At 38.6% G+C, this 14,304-nt stretch overlaps 1 protein-coding gene across 1 annotated transcript; it reads left to right on the forward strand.

Moving 5' to 3' along the window:
• Positions 1-472: 472 nt before the first annotated feature.
• Positions 473-12,354, forward strand: LOC139725890 (uncharacterized). The gene is made up of 8 exons (XM_071636968.1): positions 473-600; positions 1,289-1,490; positions 6,476-6,657; positions 7,312-7,446; positions 8,252-8,458; positions 9,460-9,540; positions 10,671-10,792; positions 11,491-12,354. Exons 1-8 carry the CDS (start codon positions 576-578, stop codon positions 11,629-11,631), a joined length of 1,095 nt encoding a protein of 364 aa, XP_071493069.1. The 5' UTR covers positions 473-575; the 3' UTR covers positions 11,632-12,354.
• Positions 12,355-14,304: the final 1,950 nt, after the last annotated feature.

Here is a 14,304-nt window from a genome sequence, read left to right on the forward strand (position 1 = left end):
TTTCTATTGACACTTAATTGGACTCTGATTTGCTTGCATGATTCTAACAGGCAGTCAAGTTCACTTTGACATAAAATCAGTTGGAGGGGGAAAAAACACTGGCAAATCAACTTAATCTGACCCTTTATCAGGGAGAGATCAGGCGAAAAGATATGGAAGTCTCCCACGTAATGCTCTTCTACACTCGATGTTTTTCGGATTGTTCTTTATTCTTTGTTACGAACAAAGTAAAGTTCGGATTAGAATTGAGAAGTTGTGAAACTGTTCAACACACTCGCGATCGATTTCAAAGACTCTTTAAAGGCCCCCTGAGCTCGATCGGAAATAATCCACTCGCTTGAAAGACAGTGGGGTGCAGGGTCACCAGCTTTCTCGTATCAAACAACAGAGGGTGTGAGGCGCGTACAATTCCGTGTCGCACTATTGCATTTATCACATCACGGTATACTGCTTGCAGTTGCGGCTTACCAGATCAGAGACTGCACAGACGGAGTAAATTTACCAGGGACATGGTGTAACTACACTTTCACCATAACCTTGTATTCATTTATCGAGCTTTTGGATTAGAATTTGGGATGGCGACAGCAGACGATACAGTTAGTAAGTAAGAATGTATCCCCATACCTCTGATGCCATTAATTCTAGTAAGTCATTGAGTTGTACTACATGCCTGTACCAATGGGAGTGCTTACCTACTGTATTGATATACGGGCAGAAGGTTTGGTAATAATCATTCTGTTGTAGGCCTATATATCATACCTATTATGTTATGTATCATTTACCAATCTACGTGGTTTAAACAGCCTTGGTCTGGCCAAGATTTAATATGCCTTCCAAGTTGTTTTGAACTTGATTGTCATCGGTGGCTATGTGCGAAAAAAAAAACCAGCACATAATTAATTTTATAACTACCTATCGCATGTGCTTCATATTCCTATATGATGCACAGAATAAGATGTGAAGCATGAAACAATATTTCCTTCATTAAACACCATCAACGGACATTATACCAGACGACTCTACCCTCACAAACCACACCGTGCTTAACAGTGGCGTCATGAATACGCTTCTGGCTTTTAAAACAGAAGGTCTGGGGTTCGAATCCCGTCCGGTGAGTTCATCCGCATCCCTCTTGGCACAGGTATATATAAATGGGTACATGGCAATGCATGGGTTATTATAATAACAATAATGTGAGTGGCTCTCTTAGGGAGCATGATATTATTCACATTATCTTTAAGAATGAGGCAGGTGCTCATATCTTATAATAATTGTCTCCCGCTGACAGAAGTTTTGGTGACGGGCTCGTCGGGCTACATAGCTACCCACATTGTGAAACAGCTCCTGGAGGCCGGATACAAGGTTCGAGGGACTGTGAGGAGTCTAAGCAATCCAAAGAAAGTGACGCCATTGAAGGAACTCTGCCCCAATGCTGCCCATGAGCTGGAGTTGGTGGAAGCCGACTTGACCAAAAAGCAGGGATGGAAAGAGTGAGCTACTGCCATCATTGTATGATTCGTGTAACCACTGAGGAAAGCGCTTTTGACTGGTTATGATGCATTTTTTTTTGTGGGTATGTGCGTTTGTGCGTGTGTTGTGTTTGTGAGCGTGTGTGTAAGGGTGCGTGTGTTTGTGTGTGTTTTTCTAAGATTTATAGATTTATATAACTTTTGTACATATGGCATAATTTTTTGCAAAAAAAAATGTATGTTGAAAAAGAAAGTGATTCAGCAGCTCTCAAGTGTTCGTGTAATGAAGCAGATATTGATTGGCTTGATTAAGTTGATCAAGATATCTTTTTCTGAGATTTATGCAGAACTTTATATCAATTCTTATACATGGTATGGTACATGGTATTTTGGTTCATATTGATTTCATTGTAAAAATGAGCCTGATAGAATGTAATTCAAATTTTTAAAAAAGTCATTAAAAGTGTTTTAATGTGGGAGAGAACAATTATTTCATATTGTGAGTTGGTAGAGATATATCATCATTATTATATTACGAGTATCGAATAATATTGGGTTTGAATATTTTTGAAAAGTATGAGTGACGAATTTGGTGTTCCAGAGAGGTAGCCATGAGCACGGACGAGATTATGCCGAAAGTTTCCAATAACTTTTCTCCACTGGTATACGCTACACATGGTGGGACCTGAGTAAAAAACTACCGAACGTTACAATGAGGCAGATTGGTTTAATACACGATAGGAAACAAAGCGGGTTTGATATGACATTAGTCTATAGTACCAACAAGAGGGTTCAAGGTTTAAGTGGTTTATCAACAATTTTCCCCAGTCCAACCAGTGATTATGCGATGCAGGAGGTGTTTCATGTCTTCATAAACTCAAAAACTACCTGATTAGTTTAGTTACATATATATGCATGATAGGTGGTTGTGGTAGCAGTGATCAGGTTGAGATCTAGGAATATTCCCTCTTCAAGATATTGTCCATCAAGAGCAAACACAGAACACAGAATTGTCACGCACTTGTTGGCAGTGTGCATAGCATTTTTTTTTTCATTATAGCGGCTGCTGGTACCATAAAAATACTGCTCCACAAACAAGATACACAGTACGCGACCTCAGGGACAATAGCTCTCTATCGCCACTCGCTGTGACCGTGGCTTTGGACGTCCACTTTATAATCAGGTGCTATTTAGCGCGTCAGGTAGCAGATGATATTTACACAAAATAAAATAGCCCCCCCCCCCCGAACGTTTGTTTGCTTATTTTTTTTTTTTTTTTTTTGGGGGGGGGGGCGCTGATGGACCTGGGAGAAGGTCAAGTCACTGATACCCCCTTCCCTCCGCCTCCCCCTTTCCTACCCCACCCCCCCCCCCCCCGTCTACACGGGTAAAATCTAAGGACGGAATCCTTGAAATTGGTGGTGGGGGAGGGGCTGCAGCCCCCAGCACCCCCCCCCCCCGGTTCCGCAGCCGATACACACTTACACACCTACCCATTTTGAAGTATTCACCTTTGGTACACACCAGGCAGCCAGTGGTGTCAGGAAACAGATGCATTTCCTCTGCCAAAGGTTGCATTCATTGAACTAAGTTTGTATGTTGTTGTTTTTTTGTACAACACTAATGAAACCATACAACACTAAACTATACCTATTAGGCTGATTTTGTTGAAACTGAAATCAAGTATTTTAAAAGGTGTGTTTTGAATTTGATTAAATATAACTTACAAATGCCAAGTGAAATGATACATTGTATAATGATAAATGGGTCAAATATTATATGCGCTGTACTGGACTATTACACTCCATTAAATACTAAATTATCCCTCATGCAGTTCTATTTCAACACCACAGGTGGCCTTTGATTGGTGAAACAAAACGGCATTCGGGACAATTTAGTGTTTGTCGTTCTACAATCCAGTGTAGTGCATGATAGAGCATGCACTATTGTATAATACTAGTTGGTCACGTATGCGTTGTGACTGGTTAGTTTGTATATATCACGTGATCTGCTAGGACCTATAGACCTACGGAAAATGCATGAAGATGGAGGGGAATTATTACTAAAACAATTTGATTTTGATATAGCATAACTTACAGACGCCAAAAAAATAAAAGATATGATAATGGTGATAACAGAAACAATTAATATAGTATAATTCTTATCATTGTCATTGAAATGATTATTGAAAATACATAAATATCTGCAGTTTGTTATTTATCATTATATTCGTGTTTTATATATTTACATATATGCATATATATATATATATATATACATTGTATGTATAATCATATATATATATATGTATATATATATGTATAACTATATATATATATATATATATATATCTGATATCATTGAATAAGAGTTGATTACTTCTGTGGGACAGGAAATAGAATAAATTGATCAATTTGTTATACTTGTAATATTTATTCATATAGCTATAATGAGGTGGTGAAAGATGACATCATTGTCTCATTCAATGTACATCCTCCTTTAAAGTACATTGTTTGCTGGAGTTAAAGTAACTTCAAAACTTGTCATAATACATACAGTGTCATGCCATTTTTTCACTGTTTTTTTATACTTCGAGTTAACTTCATGCTAGGAAGGAATTTTCAGTCAAATTGCAAATAGGTCCTGCAGTAAGTCAGTGTATCCCACCAGAAGAAGTGTGATGATCTTATCTACTTAATTAAGAAAAAAAATCATTCATTTCAACCATTTATTGTCATATCATGAATATTAATGTTTGTATTTTATATACACCTCACTTCTGTATTCTGTACAATTTTACAAAAATTTTAACAAAAATCACCTTGTCTTAGCCATGTCTCTGTAATCCCTATTGCACTAAATTGAAGGCGTGAAGAAGTGTATGACATAATCAATATTTTTTCCAATACTCCTTGTATTTATGTGCATACAGGAGAATCTATCACTCTTTTCATTTAATCTCAGCTGTTGAACAGAATCGTTTAATTCTTCACGCAAGTAAAGACATTAATCAATAGTATCACTTTCAGTTTTAAGCAAATCAAATGACAAGCAATTAGTTAATGCAGTTATATCTACACCATTTACCAGGGAGGGATCCAGGAATTCCGTATAAAAGGGAGGCGCCTTTACAAAATTAATGGGGGCCCACGCGCCCCCCCCCCCCCATTTTTTGTTCGTTTTTATTTATTTTGTTTTACAAAAAAAAAAAAAGAGGGGCGCGCGTCCGTTGCGCTCCTCTATATCCGCCACTGATTTACAGTTGTTTGATGGTTATTGATGGAAGGCATATCGAAACTTTGACGCTAACCACACATAATTATAGGCCTACACACATATGCACACGCGCACACACAATCAAGCTCAGGCAACAATAGACAAACTAATGCACTCATTAAATTTGGTTTTAAAATGATGTATCAATGGCGTACAATGGCTAAAACCGGAAACCATAAAAGTATGAGTTGCAGACAATAGACAAGCTGTATTTATGTTACAGCATGCTCATAATTACGTTTCAGATGGAGAGCAGGGGGGGGGGGGGTCGGAGCTCCGGATATCTGCGGTTTTCTAGTTTCCTAGTTTCACGACCGTTTGAGGCTTTGGAAATATTGGCAAATATACTCCCATCTACGGACCATGACGAGGATACATGTGGATGTTTGGAAACTTGATGGAGGAGATCTCCATTGTGCTTGGTCAGATCCTCAACTACTACAATACCTTTCCCTTCCAATTTCCGTCTGTTCTTCAGGAACTTATTTTTGAATTTGTATTAACGGGGTTTTACAATGACGGGACATGGTGAGGCCTTCTATGCAGCACCGGCATGATAATGTGCTGGTGTCGGAAGATTGCTGATTACTTCGTCCTACTCGATGACACCTGTCGATATCCTGAGGGGAAAAACGGACATCGAGACGAGAAGCAACGTCGCACACAATGTTTTCAGTAGCTTCGTTAGGCGTTTCCTCGACTCCAAGGATCCTGATTTTGTTTCTACGGGAATATTGTTCAAGATGATTCAGACAACGTGTAAGGTCAGTGACCTTTTCGCTGGTGATCTCGACGTTTTGCTTTTAAAGCCTGCTGGTGGATGTCTTGGAGCTTTTCGTCGAGAGAAAACTCCAGTTCGTGTAGGGATGCCAACTTCTCTTCCAAAATTCCTCGAAAGCGATTCTCTCTCCTCTACATGTGCTGATCAAACTTTAGTCGTTTTTTTCCATCGTCATGGCAACAACAGACTCGACAACACTCATGGATTTCAAGGTTACTATCGGCAGAGGGCGCAAGGGTGTTTCCGCAGCCATTTTCTGGTTTCGTTTGAGGTTTTGTTGCTCCCACGAGTATCTGGCATTTTTATGTGTTTCCGTGGAGTAATAGTTATGAATTGGTAGCGCAGTTCAACTGACCATCCAATAATATGTAGGATATAATTGTTACAGACGCCTTGCACGGAATAAACATTCACTGTGGGCCCGTAGAAATACGGATTAAAGTCAAGACAGTCCGACAGATAATTGATTAGGTGGGACTAGGCAAATGTCCACATCCTGCCTTAGCATTTTTACGAAGGTATGAGGTAACTTCAAAATTCAGCTTAAAAAATGGCATGCATAGTGATTCTTGGTTTCTGGTTTAAAGGTGAATGCTTTATAATCAGACTACACGTTGTACATATCAAATATATAGGCGGTAAGATAAACATTGGATAAAACAAGTAAAAATTTGTGGCTTTCTGTACTCCTTCAGACTTTATACTGCACCACCGATCCACGTAAATTTTCAATAATGAAATTGTTTTTGGAATAAACAGTTATGGTTTATTGACAATTTTTTTTGATATCTCCTTATATTTTAAGTTCTATTGCGAAATGTTTGTATGTAGGATGTTTTGTGATACAACAGACCTACAGATATATGCATCAGATGTGATAAGTTGAACATTTTAAAAAAAAATCACTGCTCCCAATGGTAAATAGTACCTTTAAACTTGCCTCTTTCAGAGCCGTCCGAGGGTGCACGCACGTCCTGCACACCGCCAGCCCTTTCCCTTCGCAAAACCCGCGAGACGACGACGAGATTCTGAAACCCGCCGTAGAGGGCACGCTCACTGTACTCCAGGCGTGCGCAGACGTTGGCGGAGTTCAAAGGGTGGTGATCACGAGCTCTTGTGCTGCAGTCACTGGTACGAGAAAAAAAAATAACGGTGTTTTCACCATGGTTCCGTGTTGGCAGATGACATCTAAGGACTCATTTTTTCTACCTCAATCAATGACATCAGTGGCGATACATAAATATCACGATACCTCGATAATAAATCAAAACAATGTGATTATAGCTGCGATAAATATTTTGTCACGTGACACGTATTTCGAATAATTAATCATTAATGTGCCTCACTTAGAATGCAAAAATACGTAAGTCTTTGTTTTGCCTTAAATGATACGGTACTTTTCGAGCGGATATTACAAACGAAAATTCTTGGGAAAGTTCATGAGGACATCTCTTTGGTACGTGATAAAAGAATCAAACAAAACCAAGAAGCGTCTGAATCTATAGTAAAGTATTCATAGTCAAGTATCACTGTGTATTAATTTAATGACGTTTGTATGTGCGGGGTTTTTCGGTGGGGAGGGGGTGTTTGTTTGTTAGTAATTCAAGAGGCTAAGCCAGAAATGACCTGGCGTGATATCTCCTCGTTGTTGTTGTTGTTGTCTTGTGTTTGTGTGTGTGTGTGTGTGTGTGTGTGTGTGTGTGTGTATGTGTTTGCCCTTTTTTAATGGTTACTGATTGAAAGTGTTTTTTGTTTTGTTTTTGTTTTTGTTTTTGTAAACCACAGACATGGTGAATCCTAAGGGAACAGTACTTGACGAAAGTAGCTGGAGAAATCTCGAAAGCCCACTCAAGGACACGTACGGAAAGAGCAAGGCTTTGGCCGAGAAGGCTGCCTGGGACTTTGTCGAGAAGCTGCCAGGTGCGAGCTTAACACAGTCATCCTCGCCGAAGTTGATCTTGCATAAGTCGGAGATTGGCTAAGTCGAAGAAAGATTCTACCCCGCATGGATACTAACATGTTATGAATTCTATTGTGGAATTCGAATTCGAGAATTTTCCTCCGCTCCCGTGGAATTTGATGAAGGAGAGGTTGACTGTGCCATTTCTTCTCTATCGAGAATTAAGGAAGCACATTTCCGTGTATCTTTGTCACACAACTAGGCCATTCAAAACAGTCGCACATGGGAAGTTTACCATTGGTGCATGCATAATTGATATCAGAATGTATTTGATTTTTAGATGTACTTTTGAAGTCATTCATTGGCGAAATCCAGTTCTAGATATGCTGTCCCAGGGTAGAGGGACAGCTGTTTTAAAAGTTTTATGATAATCATAATTATTATGATAGTCAGAAAGTCTTATTTAGCAGAATCAATTTCTTTCGTGTCAGCACTATTCTCCAGAATGTCTTGCCATGATGTTAAATAGGACACCTAATTTTACACACCTTCATCCTCTGCATTTGCCTAATAGCTCATGATTTTAAAGTTATTTTCCTCCAATCTTATAGCAATCCAAAATACGAGAAATATTAAAATTATCTATGATAATTTTCAAAATTTACACATCATGAGCTAACTGTTGCTCCTTCATAGTATAAAGTTTGGGGACACAGCCTGACTGAAAATGTAAAAGAAAAAGGTCACATATTTATAGTTAAAAACCCAAACAGTTCCATAAGACGTCAAATTTTAAAATTATTGCCGCAATCTTTCCCGTGTCAGAGGGATCCAAATTTGAGCTGGCCACCATCAACCCGTCCCTGGTTCTGGGACCCGTGCTGTGTGGTACTCCCGGAACCAGCGTGGATGTCATAAAACGGATCATGGAGCGAAATCCACCCCTGCTCCTCAAGTTCAACTTCCCCGTCTGCGACGTGCGCGACGTAGCCCGAGCCCACGTCGTTGCCATGACACTGCCAGAAGCAGCGGGTGAGTCCATGCGTGGATAGGGGTATCAAGGACGGGTGATGTTTTGTAGTTCCGAAGGTTTAATAGTTAATCCGAAAATTAGATAAGGTTCGTAATTGCGAAAACTCGTTCGTACGCACCTTCTCTTCATTTTTAGAGTGACGAACCTCATTTGTGTTCTGATTTACGAACCTTCGGCATAGCGAACCTTATTTCATTTTCGGAATTTTCACAGACCTTCGGAATATCGCACCTTGGGAATAACGCTACAAGCAATACGACATATATTGATATTCGTATTAGCGAACCTTTTGTCATTTCTGGATTAACGGGCATCTAAGTATAGAGAATCTGTGTGTTTCGGAATAATGAACCTTCAGCATAGCGAACATCATCCTCCGGGACACAGGGCACATAAGAGTATGCCAGAGGAGACATATATTGTAGACAAAAGAAATAAATTGGGAGGGAGGAAATAAATTAGACCGTTAAAGTGCAGAAATTGAAAACTTCAAGACTACCAGCGAAGACAAAGGTAAGTGGGGAGTTGATGATAAAATGAATTTAATTTGGTTAGGTAAGGGATAAATCAAGATTGTTGCACGTTAAAAGTTTGTATAATAATAACAGTCTCATTATACACGCATATTCGAAGTTTGGAAACAGAACACTTTTTGCAGACTATCTTTTCTTGCTCAAGTTGGTTGTCCCCTGTTTTAACCATTACGTTTGTGAAAAAAAAAACTAGTGTAAGTAAAAACCTGACAGAGCTGTAATCGAAGTTTATACTTTGTTGTAATGACCTCAAAAGAATGTTCTTTGAGAGTCAGCGAAGTTTCAGGGAAAAATTAGAAATAAAAAAATTTAAAAACTTTTGCTGCGGTTGCCATAGAGTTTTGAATTTGTTATAAAACGATAGCAGCTGAGGACACAGTCGATCGCTGTTCCTTTCCCCCTCCCCATTATCTCTGTGTTATGTGTATCTGTTTATCTCTCCCGCTTTTCTTGATCAACTGGTACAGGTCACCGGCACATCGTGTCTCCCTACACACTGTGGTATTCGGAGATGTCGGATATTCTTGCCAAGGAATTCAGAGACAAAGGTAAAGGGGTCTTATTTTGCTTTACTCGTTTTGCGATTCTGTTCTCGAATAATCACATAACAATGCTTTATCGACAAGACAACAGCGACAGCAATTCAGTAGGTTTAACATCTTAAATCATAGCTTGCAAAAGCTTGATTTATAATTTGTATATTAATATACACTGTAATAACATTATAATAAATTTGCAGTAACGAATGTCAGATAACTTATCATTCATTCAAATATCACAGTGCGATAATCTTCAAAACTTGAAGCTGCACTCTACCTGGAAGAAGAAAGGTCATGGAAGTCAATTTGACGCGCCGATATCTTATTCATTTCTTTGCCAAAGCCCATTATTTAGGGGGAAAAGGTACCACAGATAAGCACGTATAAATTCTATGTTTTATCAAAAGCAATACACGACTTATCAACAGTCAGCGAAATATTCTCCCCCTTCCCCCCCCCCCTCCCCAAAAAAGGAAATCGTTTACTGATATGTGACTTTGGACAATTCTTGTTGTTCTGTTCCAAAAAAGCATGATTCCCCACTGTTAACGCCGAAACTATATTAGCTGGTGTCGTTTTATTTCTTTTTTCGGAGCTTGAACTGTTAGAGAAATTTCGACAGCAAACACTTAGCCTATATGAACACCAAAGGGGTAATTGTTACTTCTTCTAATTCCTGACATAACTTGAATAGGCCTTGTTGTCAATTCAGCATTTGAATGAATTGTTAATTTCACCAGAATCAACGCAGTAAAGGTGTTATAGAAAGTTCCATTCTACTCAGCTGTCCAGTGACATTTTCCTTGTAACGCTATATTGATGGGAATAGGACAATACACAAACTGATTCTCAAATACATGATACCAACAAATATTTCGTCAAACGGTCATCAGAATACAATCTGGAGTGAATAGTTATTGGTTCGATTTGAGAAAGTTGAGGAACGTGTTCAGTGTATCAGCATGCACGCTACACTGACCAAAGGGTAACCTGCAATGAGCAATACACATGTATATAATATAGCGTATTAAAATGTACCAAGTTGTGTAAGCCTACCAACATGCACATTGCATCAGCAAATTGCATCAGAAAAACAGGAAAGTGACTGACACCTTTGCTTGAACTCATCGAACCCACAGGTTATAAACCTCCGACGACTACGGCCCCGAAGCTCCTGCTCCAGGTGGCCAGCGTGTTCGACCGGGCCCTCAAGTACGCAGTCGCACTCGTTGACTGCAAGACAGAGTTCAAGGACACCAGGGTGAGAGTGCTATCTCCATGGTGATGACTATTATTGATGACGGTGGTGATGACAGTGGCGGTGGCGGTGGTAGATGTTGTTGGTGGTGGTGATGGTGGTGTTGTTGGTGTTGGTATATTGATGGTGTTGGTGCGTGGTGTTGGCTGTGCTGGAGGTGGTGGTATTGTTGGTGGTATTGGGGTGGTGTTGATGGTGTTGCTGGTGGTAGTGTTGTGGTGGTGGTATTGGTGGTGGTATTGGTGGTGTTGTGGTGGTGGTGTTGTGGTGATGTTGGTGGTGGTGTTGCTTGCGGTGTATTATGGTGGTAGTTTGTATCAATATCACTGAAGGGAATAGATAATGATGAAACGAATGGGGATCGGAACAATGATAATGAAAGTGATGCACAAATATTTTTGGTACTTATATAGCAAATAGTGTTCGAAACAACAGTGATAACCATCAGACTTACGATACTGACGATGATGATGATATAAAAACAACAATGAAAACAATAATAAATGCAAAAACATGAACAAAAGAAAACAATCGCTTTTCGTGGTGTTTTATAGTGGAGACTGAATTACAAGACATAAAAGTATAATCAGGTTTTCAATGTCATTTCAGTTCAGCACATCTTATCACTATTACGTTCTTCCATTTCTGTGCTATATCTCCCCGTTATTTCAGTGATTTGCTTCTCAATTTATGTATCGCAGCTTCGACAGGTTCTCGGCATTACCCCATACGACCCCAAGGACTCTCTGATCGACATGGCCTACTCCTGCATCGAAAGGGGGTTCATCGTCCGCAAGAAGGGTTACTTTAATCCCAATGCAGAAGGGGCAACCTCGAAATAGGAGGAGCATGAGACAATGTCAGTTACGAAGCGGAGCGCGCCAGCGGAGGACGAGAAATGAGAACCTTTGATATTATCAATTAATCTCTGTCGCCGTGTAGCTCACACTTCTGCTGTGTAGTATTATATATATTGTGCCTTACGAAATCGTGAAACTTGGCCTAATAATGGGTACTGTCTTTGGGAGAAGAAAAAAAAAGTCTCTGAGAAATAGCTTGCAACACATACAGAATATCTTCGAATATTGTATTATATAGAATTTACTTTCACTATGTACATGCAGGGTTTTATTAGCCAACTAGACGACTTGTTATGATCGACGTATGGAATTACAACGTTTCTCCTCTGCTCACAGATAACATAGTGTATACTCTTGAACCTACATAGTTTTATCATGGCATTTATGAATTGGTGATGTGTGATCGAGATTCGTGTGTGTGTGTGTGTGTGTGTGTGTGTGTGTGTGTGTATGTGTGTTTATTTCCTGAATGCCTTTGAAAAATAAGTCAGACCTTTTCACCCGCTGGTATTCATCAAAGGTGAACGCAACATTTTGGGAATCGAGTATTCAGCGTCATCTTTAGTGAGTGTCACGAACGCCATATGGATATTAAAGTCATTATTTACCGTTAATTTTGCAGATGAAACAAAAACCCAGCTCTAGTGCCTCAAACTAGTTCTAAAATGTGAGTCAGGGATAGAAACAACCAATGTAAAAAATTTGAATCAGTTCAATCAATGTAAAGTATTGATGAATATACAAAATGTGAACAGTATTTATAAAAAAATGTATCTAGACTAAACCGTCTACAGTTATGGTTTAGTGAGAAAATAGTGTTTACACTTTAGACTTTATTACGAAATTGCTATATTGTAGGATGTTTTGTGATAAAACTGACCTACACATATGCATCAAATGTGATATCTCGAACATTTTTTAAATCACTGTTTCCAATGGTAAACAGTACCTTCAAGATAGTTGTATACATTGTAAATCCTGAAAAAAATTTAATCACTTGTTAATGCAGTACTACAAAACATGTTTTTATTGTCCCAAAGGGACTGATAGTTCGAAAATTCAAGGGTCATTGTTGACTCTTTGTCAAGTGAATTCGATTTAAACTCAATTCAATTCAAATCTATTTCATTTTTTGACAATAATATATCAATACATGTCACTTTTTTTCGTAACAAAGGATAAGGTAAGCAAGACAATGTGAATGAAAAGAGTATGTAGAACAATAGTGAAACCTTATAGTAATTATGCACTGTCCTGAATACGAAAGTGATCAAAGTGAAGTAAGCAATATGCAATGCGCAAAAAATCGAGGGACCCAGTGAAAACACAATACTTATAGAATGTGGGCCCCTCTGGAGTAAGGAACATCTAAAGATAGAATAGTTTGAAACTATGATGATGTGAATCATCAGCTCCGCCGAGCCGCTTTCTTGATCATCCTTGTTGAGATTCCTCATTATCAGCTAGTAGGCATTAGCATTTACATCTACATTTACAATCACAGATATGCCATATTGTTGTGCTTCTGTGTTTGTTTTTTCTTCTGTCCTTCCTGTCTGTCCTGTACTGTCTGTCCTCTTTTGAATTTCTATATATTTTACTTTGGTAATTCAGAAAGTCAAAGATTTGGGCCGATGGCATGAGTTTTCACAGCATACGAGCACTGCTTTTTAGCGGACCAGGGAGGTGAGTCTCTTCACACCTCCCTGAGCGGACCCCTCATTTTTTTTTCTGTGAACATAGATAATGCAACAAAAGTCTGGTTTAAAACTATGTTTACATCTGTACATGTTTTCAATTCCTTAATCATTTTGAATTATTACTTTGCAGGCAACTATTGTGAAATCAAGATCATTTGTAATTCTCTTATGTTATGCTTTGGGAAAAAAAAGAAGGAAAGGTGAGAGTGAATTACATTGAATTGATTTGAACACGCGCGGATCATAAGAGGACTACACATTACAAAGTATCTAAAACTAGAGGATGAACAAGTGCGAAATAGTGAAATCGAATCAGTGCCAACGCGTTGTCTACATTATCAACACATTTGTATGCATTCAGAAATGTTAAGATTTTGTCGTTATATGGAATAAATACAAGTGGATATTGTGTTTCCAACACAAACATCAAAATAAGTTTATTTTAAAGTAGAACCTGTATAATTGCAAAAGTAACAGCATCGTTATTCGTCCGCATATTACTTGAATATATTATTTTTAGTACGACACTACTAAAGAAAGTTGAAATGTTCCAAAACTATTTTCAATGTAACTTCACGTGATGATGGTATCTCGAAAAAAAAAAAATGAGTGTACCTTTTGAATTCCGTATTTTCGTTTGTATTATGATGTATCTATGTACAATTAAGCATACTTCAGATTAGTTTAATGTGTCATTGATTTGTGTTCGGATCCCCACTTATTGTGGTCCGCAGATGGTAATCTTGGTTTAATTTTTTGTCTCTACCCGCATTGGAAAAAATAAATGTCTTTACCTTTCCCCTTTTTATAGTTGTTTTGAATTTTTCGAGTTATCTTATTTCATGTTCATGTAGTTATTTGCTTGGAGGGGATGGACGGAGTTGGCGTTGATGGTTAGTTCATAACGATGAATTAACAATTGATAATTCTGTGCCAATTACCCGTGGCCTTGTTC

Source organism: Diadema antillarum, unplaced genomic scaffold, assembly GCF_040938485.1.
Source record: "Diadema antillarum isolate AM-2024a unplaced genomic scaffold, OU_Dant_1.0 seq00000068_RagTag, whole genome shotgun sequence".
In the NCBI taxonomy this organism is placed as follows: domain Eukaryota; kingdom Metazoa; phylum Echinodermata; class Echinoidea; order Diadematoida; family Diadematidae; genus Diadema; species Diadema antillarum.

What these genes read in the sequence shown, in the direction of transcription:
- LOC139725890 (XM_071636968.1), top strand. Translation starts at nt 576, where the DNA reads ATGGCGACAGCAGACGATACAGTTA. An exon ending in AAAAAGCAGGGATGGAAAGA is followed by an intron (nt 1,491 to 6,475) that starts GTGAGCTACTGC and finishes TGCCTCTTTCAG; the next exon opens with AGCCGTCCGAGGGTGCACGC. An exon ending in CAGAGTTCAAGGACACCAGG is followed by an intron (nt 10,793 to 11,490) that starts GTGAGAGTGCTA and finishes TATGTATCGCAG; the next exon opens with CTTCGACAGGTTCTCGGCAT.